At 43.4% G+C, this 8,095-nt stretch overlaps 1 protein-coding gene across 3 annotated transcripts in view; it reads left to right on the top strand.

Annotated features, from left to right (window-relative positions):
- The window catches only part of LOC113649365 (EMILIN-3), a 15,852-nt gene extending 8,873 nt beyond the window's left edge, over positions 1–6,979 (top strand). For 2 of the 3 annotated variants that reach the window (XM_027157150.2, XM_027157151.2), the window contains 4 exons: positions 2,268–2,390; positions 3,227–3,516; positions 3,605–4,125; positions 4,238–6,978. In XM_027157150.2, the coding sequence (XP_027012951.2) occupies positions 2,268–2,390; positions 3,227–3,516; positions 3,605–4,125; positions 4,238–5,521 (2,218 nt within the window). In that variant the 3' untranslated portion in view covers positions 5,522–6,978. Of the gene's footprint in view, positions 1–2,267; positions 2,391–3,226; positions 3,517–3,604; positions 4,126–4,237 lie in introns of all 3 variants that reach the window. The other variant, XM_047807461.1, reaches the window with a different exon arrangement.
- Positions 6,980–8,095: the final 1,116 nt, after the last annotated feature.

Genomic DNA, 8,095 nt, shown 5'->3' with positions numbered 1-8,095 from the left:
TTTTGTTTTGATTCCCAGTAACACCCATGTGTGAAGCCTCTGAGATGATGTTCTAATCACTTCAGAATAAAAGATGTTCTGTTGCAGCGTGGCACACGTCCACAAACGCTTAGCGAACGGCTTCGTTCTGTCGGACGCGAGCCGGGAGCCAGAAGCCGAACAGCTGCTTTCAGCTCCTCTTCGTTCTGGCAGGAACTCACACTCACAGATTGTTTGTCCTTCCTGCTGATGGTGTTGTGGTGGTGGTTGTAATGTGGTTGTTGGTGTGCATTTCCATATCGTAAATATTGTTCAAATGGATTTAAAATGATCTCATTGCGCTCGCTGCTTCTCTACAGAGAAGAGCCTGGTCCGAAGCGTCCTCGTCGAGGAGCCGAGGGACAAAAACCCGGTCAAAGATTCGGCTCTGTTTTCATCCCTAAGCTGCTTTGGAGAAAAAAACATGTCCGGTCCCATGATCATGATCGTGATCGAGATTCAGGAACCGATCCATTATTCATGGAATATTTTCCCGTTCTATCGTCTATACCGTAAACAAGAGATTTCCTGTTACACTCTGAAAAGCAGGAAGTTCATCCATTAGTAGATCCATTAAAGCGCCATCAGAAACGCAACATCACACACCGCTGTGGGAAACAGACCAATCCCAGACCAGCAAAAACACTTCTGAAGTCAAACACAGGTCAGCATTTGAAGCACTGAGGACATTTATCTCATCTCGTGGTTATTACTGACCTACTAACCGCCACACACACAACCACCAGGAACCAGAGGAAGGTCTGATAATTTGTTTCCTGTGTGGATTTCTGTAAAGCTGCATTACAATTAAGTCCATTGTTCAAAGCACTAAACGATGAAATTCGATTAAACTCTACAGACATGCTGGGCTGACTGGATGGAAATGAATAGAAACTTACTGTATAGAAACAAATGCTTAGAATTTGACAATTATCTGGGGACAGAATGAGATTGTTTGAGAGTTTGTAAGAAATGATCTAGAGATGCTACAGTCTACAGTATATTTGCTTGAACAGATTACTTCGACTGTATTTTAGATCATTTTTACCTGCTAAAATGTCATTTTTGGATTGTAGCGTTTGTGTTCTTTAAACACGGGATAAATATCAGTGAAACTGTGATATTTTTATATTGGATTGTAAAGCCGTGAAAATTGCGAGCCATAACCATGTAATAGCCCCGACCTGGACCCTGACCTCAGCTTCTTTATAATGCTTTTGGGTCGTTGTTTAAGAGCAGACTGTGAACACTTTTGGACAGTTTTGTGTGAAAACCTCAAGCCGAAGCAGCGACGGACTACAATTTGTCGGGGGGGGCGTGGGGGTGGCTTAGTGGTTAGCACGTTCGCCTCACACCTCCAGGGTCGGGGGTTCGATTCCCGCCTCCGCCTCGTGTGTGTGGAGTTTGCATGTTCTCCACGTGCCTCGGGGGTTTCCTCCGGGTACTCCGGTTTCCTCCCCCGGTCCAAAGACATACATGGTAGGTTGATTGGCATCTCTGGGAAATTGTCCGTAGTGTGTGAGTGTGTGAGTGAATGAGAGTGTGTGTGTGCCCTGTGATGGGTTGGCACTCCGTCCAGGGTGTATCCTGCCTCGATGCCCGATGACGCCTGAGATAGGCACAGGCTCCCCGTGACCCGAGAAGTTCGGATAAGCGGTAGAAGATGAATGAATGAATGAAAACCCATCCCGAAAGCTAAACTTTTCATCGTTTATGCTACCGTTAGAAAACCTGAGCTGCCTCATTTTTCGGTCTTCCCCTCCTCTGATTCTGGCTGGATGCTGGTCTTGTGAAGAACAGCTGCGCAGTTGTACAAGTCCATAAAAAACTCGCCACCATCTGAGTGCTGATTACAGTTTCTTAATCTCCAAGTCACGGTAATATTTAACAGTTGCTATAGCTGTGCCTCAGAGTCTCACCCTGATTAATCTGTTAATGGAAATGTGAGAAGTGTGCCAGGGCTGCATGGGACGAAGTGGTCGCTGAAATGGACAGTGTGTGTGTGTGTGTGTGTGTGTGTGTGTGTGTGTGTGTGTGTGTGTGTGTGTGTGGTGTGTGTGTGTGTGTGTGGTGTGTGTGTGTGTGAGACAGATGTGTGGCTTGATGCCTCTTATTTAGCAACAACCATGACATGTAGTCCCTCGAGACGTATCCCATTTTTCTTACAGTTTTATGTTTCCAAGGAAGCTGCAGTGATTCCAGGAAAGTGATGCTGTATTTTTAGTAATGCTGATTTTTCTCTCTTTCAGAAATCACTGTGCCTACATCGTCCAGAAGAACGTTACCTGTACCATGCAGGATGGAATGGCTACCTACGTCAAGGCAGATTACACCACCAAGTGCATCTGGGGACAGAAGTGTCCTGTGGTGATGTAAGAACATCATGATAGATTGATTTCACACCTGTTAAAGTCACGATTGCATTTTAAAGGTTAGATTTTTATCCTGGAAAAGCTTCAGCAACGGTAAAGTCGCCCGTTGGACGCTGTGTTTTAATGCCCTCTAGTGGCGGCATTTATAAACCATCAACAAAGCCTCTCGGGTTGTAGTCCTCAGCTCGATGTTGCTTAACATATTGAAGATTTACGTATTCTGATCAATTCAAACAGGTTAATTAGATTCTGATCATGTGATTGTAGTTCACCTTTAATTTGAGGTACATGGCTGGACCATATGAAACATCTCTGTAACTTTAAATTAGCATTAAACACGTTAAAGCTCCACTTTGTTTCAATTCCAGGTAACATAGGACATAGACGCTAATGATACTGAGGTAGATTTACCCTTGAAAGTACAGTACCACAAAAAAAGGGCAGATCGGTACCTCGTTTTTCCGAGATTACATAATCCTGCAAAAGTGGAATGTATCAGAATTCTAAACAGAGATGCGAAGGATGAGGCTGAGGACTGGCATGAACTCCAGTGCTTGGTATTATTTAGAAACCCCACTGATTCTATGCAGATTTAATTAAATGGTCTCCCTTGGGGTTGCGGTATCACTGCACCACTTTTGTGTTTTCCTCCTAAGTGTTTATAGCCTTTACATGGCTAAAGATCATAGCAGCGTCTGCCTTGCCGATTAGCACAATATCTAATGAAGTATAGGAAAGGTTTGTGAAATGTTTTAATAACCTTACGTAAGTATGATATTTAACGGTCAGATTTTTTCAGCCTGAGTTGACGTTAGACCATACATGCTCATGCTCAGGTATCGGACATACTTCAAACCAACCTACAAGGTTGGCCACAAGACTGTGACAGAACTGGAGTGGCGCTGCTGTCCAGGTTACTCTGGAGAAAACTGCTTTGATGGCCCTACACCTGGTCCAGACTCCATCATGCCATCATTTAAGGGATCCATTCAAGGACCAAGACCGGGGATGAAGGGTTTCCCATGGGGTTACAACAAAATACCAGCCCCTGGATCAGGGATGGACAAGCCTTTTTTCCCTGGTGGTCATCATGATAATATACCAACCGGACATGTGCCTTCAGGAGGTAACCGTGTAATGTTACAGTAAATCGGAACACGCTGCTTTTCTAACAATGGTACTATTGAAGCTTATTCTTGACCTCTTGCCTTTAGGTCCAGGAACGAGTGTCTCTGGGGAGCGTCTAGACCGTATAGAGGGGGATCTAAGGAGACTTTCACAGGGTTTGGAGACTCTGACTGGCCTGATCTCTGGCATGGAGGAACGTCTCCGTGTCTCTGTCCGTGAGGACACCGCCAAGATGGTGAGCAACCTGCTAGGTGGGGCCCCACGTCAGCCAGACTCTACAGTGGGGTTTGGCATCATCCCTGAGGGCTTGCCTGACACGACAGAGGGTAACGAAAACTTCCCAGTCCTTGGAGAGCTGGTGGGACGGGTGACAGAGGTCAAGGATGAGCTAAGGGCCAAGAGTCATGTGCTAGACGAGATCCATGGCATGGTGATGGGCCATGATGGGCAGCTGAAGAGGCTGATGGAGGTGCCACCTGGGGGTATCCAGAATTTAGTGGAAAAGCTGTTGGATGAAAGGCTGTCTGGCATCAGGACAGAGATATTGGATGGATTTGAACGAAGACTCAGTGGCCTAGAAAATCACTGCAATGAAAAGATTGGACAGGTGAGTCATAATGGTAGCGGTTGCATTCAAAGATCTATCACCCTGTCAGGAAACTAAATTGTAATACTGGGGATTAGTTATGGAGTAACCTTTTGTTGCCTCCTGCCCTCAGGTTCAAAAGCATTGCCATAAGGAATACCTGAATGGTCAGGAGCAGCTCCAGCAATCCTTAGATGGCCGTGAGACAGGCCTGAGGAAGGAGCTGGGTGATCTTCAGGCTCAGATCCAGGGTCTGACAGTGAGCCCAGGCTGCTGTAGTCAAATTAACGATCTCTCCCAGAGAACTCTGCTTCTGGAAGAGTCTGTTAAGGGCCTGACAGAGTCTCAGAGGCAACTCCAGACGACACTGAGTGAACAGACGATCCACTTGGAGACGATGTTGGATACACGATTACTAGATGTCGAGGGCCGGTTAAACACCACAGAGCAGGACAAGGCAGATTTAGGTGTTCTGGATGGAGGAATGGGATCCCTCGATGGATTTAAGACCCTTCTGGAGGACAAACTGAAAAGCTTGGAGGAGCGTGTTTTTGTGGCTGTTGAGGAACTGAGTAACGCAACATCTCCGGCGCTACTGGAAGGCCAGGTGGTGCCAGCATTAGGGACGGAGATTGAGAATATCCGTAGACGTATGGAAGCTGGTTTGGATGGTGTCCAGAAGCAATTGATAGATCTCGAGCTTCTTTGCACTTCCGCTTGCTCTCCAGCGTCCAGTCCTGATGCAGCTCTTATCCAAACAGAGATGGAAGACTGTAAGGAGATGGAGAAGAAGTTAACGGAGCGTCTGGACACACACACAGAAATGTTGGACCACCTAAATAGTACCTTGCAAGGGCTTTTGTTCCAGATTGCTCAAGAGGATCAAGAGGGTTCAATACAGGGTGAGATTACACTCCTCAAGATAAACGTCAACTCTGTAAACCGCACCCTGAAGGGTTTGAGAGATTCTGTTCACCTTTTCACCAATGAGATGAGTCACGCTAACTCGACATGGCAGGAACGTCAGCAGCGGCTGGTCACACAAGTGCATGGCATTGCTGAGCTTGTGGGCCAGCAGGGGCAGCTGCTTGGGGACGGAGAGCGCAGACTGGTGCAGCTGAAGGGCGAGCTGCAGGGCTTGAGGCGGAGGCTTTCAGGGGAACTGCAGGGCTGTCGGGGCACAGCGCAGAACGCTCAGCGTGAGGTCATGGTAGTTGAAGGCCGTGTAGCCCATGTTGAAGGCCAGTGTAGCAGCCTGGGAGAGCTTGCTGATCAGTTGGAGAGGATTCGTGCAGAACTCGAGAGCCATTCAGATAGCTATCTGGCACAGGTCAATGGTACCCTGGCGAGCCACACACAGCAGCTTACACAGCTCAAAAATGGACTTCAAGAGTGTGTGAATAAGACGGTCCAGTAATCACCTGGATACAGAGATGCTTGGAGACCGGATTGCACAAACTGAAATGTTTCTCCTTCTGGTTTTATTAACAGGGCATTGTTTTCTTGCATTTTTGCTTCTTCTTCTTCTAGACTTTTCTCTTTGTTTTTGTCTTTACACGTCATATTGATTCTAACCAATGTGTTAACTTATATAAAGAAAGAAAAACTTGACTTGATGTTATATATTGTACAGTTTAGCTCTGCAGTCCCTGAAGCCCTGATTTGTTTTCCCTGCTGTAGCACATATACAGTAAGTCAGCTGACTCTGCTAATCACTAGTGCTTCATAAGCCGAAGATGAAAAAAAAAAGTGTCTTCATTTTTTTAGGGTCTTTAAATTAGGGAAGATATCAGATTTATGAAATGATGTCTGATTTATAAGCTGCTCTACTCTCATGTCATCTCATCTCAAATTTCTTTTATATTACTGTGTCAACGTTACGGTGCTAAACTTGAGTGTAAAATTATTTGTAGGTAAAATATATGTTTACTTATTACTTATTAAACTTGTATGTTTTTTTTCTATGAGATCATTTTTTATGATTAAAAGTTACTGTTGAGAACAAAATGAGAACTAGGTGTGTTTGCAGCATGGCTTGGTGAATCACGTGTTCCAGATGAACTGTCTTTACGATTTTAACCACTAGAGGGCGGAAATACGGCTAATAAAGAGATACACTTTAGGACTCAAGGTTTACTTTTGTTTGTTTGTTTGTTTTGTTTTGTGGAAGCCAATTTCTAGCAAGCAGGAAAAAAAACAATCATATTGCATTTTCCTTTATTTTAGGCAAGAAAAATCAAAAACGACATAAAAACGACAAAAACTGATTTCAGAATTTTGAGTCATGTTAAAATTTTGAGACAAGACATCTCACAAAAGCTGGAGATTTTTAGATAAAGTCAGTTTTTGAGACAAGAAGTAAGAATTTGAGCCAAAACTTAAATAAAGGAAAAAAGTGTTATGTGATTTTATTTCCTACTCAAAAGAAATGTGTCTCTATAACGATAATGTGTTTATTTTATATCACTTGCTTGAGAATATTTTCGAGTTTAATATTAATCATTATTCAGATGCAGTTGTACAGTATTTAAAGTACCTGTACTTGTGTTTTTACTTTTCTTTCACACTATAGTTCTAAAGTGAGTATTTTTTAGCATCAAACAGATTCAGATTTGAAAATTGCTAACAAATCTATATTTTACAGATGTGACATTGAGCCTGAGAGCTAATACACATCACCGTGATCGATCTGCTGCGTACGCTTAGATTCTATTGACCGCTATCTATTAGCAAAGCAAAGTTGTTATCTGTAGTTTGTTAGCGTTCGAAGATTTATTCAGTTGAACTTGAGTAAAGAATTCAGATGTCACAGGATTACATTTACATCCTGGTTCAACAGAATGAAATTGACTCATGGAGAGATTCCTGTCTCGATGTTATTGTTTTTTTTCCAACAGCAGATGATGTACCTACGATAACTAATGCTGACATCACAAGGAACTAAAACACAGCACAAAGGATGAATCACCAGAAGCCAACGAACTGCTCTTTCACCCTCACCATCAACAACAAGGAAGGTTTTAGGAAAAAATAAATAAATGATTAACTTTTTACAAGTAGAATTACTTTAGATAGCAAATAACTCACTCAATGATCCCTCTATAAAACTGTAATGAGGGATAAAACAATATTTACATTTACACCAGAGTGACTTACAGCTGAGGGCTAAGGGCCTTGCTCAGGGGTCCAGCAGTGGCAGCTTGGTGGACCTGGGGTTTCGAACCAATGACCTACCGATCAGTAGCCCAACTGATGTGACGAAAACCCGGACGAATTTAATAAAAAAAATAATAAAAAAATGCATAACTGTTTAAGATTGTTGTTATTATATCCCTTGTTGCATGCTCTTAGTTTGTGTGTGTGTGTGTGTGTGTGTGTGTGTGTGTGTGTGTGTGTGTGTGTGTGTGTGTGTGTTAGTTTGCATGTTTTAAATATTTTATGTAAAGCATGTTTGGGCATGTCAGAAAGCTCCGAGTGTATGGTTATGTGTGTAAGCTCAGTGTTTGTAGCTCACTGACACTCTGGACACAGCTGTATGTCAGAGTTTAGGGTATAAAAGTCGTGCTGTTTACACCAGCGTCACTCTGGGAGGCCAAGAAAGCAGAGAACATTGATAATCCTGAGTAACGTAGAACCCAGAAAATACTGATACACCTAAGAACATACTGTATAGAACCTAGAGGAAACCAATTACCCCAAGAATACTTACCACCCAGAAACCACTGATAATCATGACAACACCTAGAACCCAGAGAACACAAAATTACCTGAGAACTTGTAGATTCCAGAGAACACCTACAATCCCAAAAACACCCAGAACCATGAAAACCGTGATCAACCTGACAACATTAACAATCCAGAGAGCACCTAGAACCCAGAAACCACTAATGAACCTAAGTACACCAAGAGAACACAAATGATCCCAAGAACATCTAGAACCCAGAGAATACTAATAAATCCAAGAAATCATAGAACCCATAATACACCATTA

The sequence above is a fragment of the Tachysurus fulvidraco genome, chromosome 23 (genome assembly GCF_022655615.1).
Source record: "Tachysurus fulvidraco isolate hzauxx_2018 chromosome 23, HZAU_PFXX_2.0, whole genome shotgun sequence".
Lineage (NCBI taxonomy): Eukaryota > Metazoa > Chordata > Actinopteri > Siluriformes > Bagridae > Tachysurus > Tachysurus fulvidraco.
This window is presented reverse-complemented; position numbering and strand designations above follow the sequence as displayed.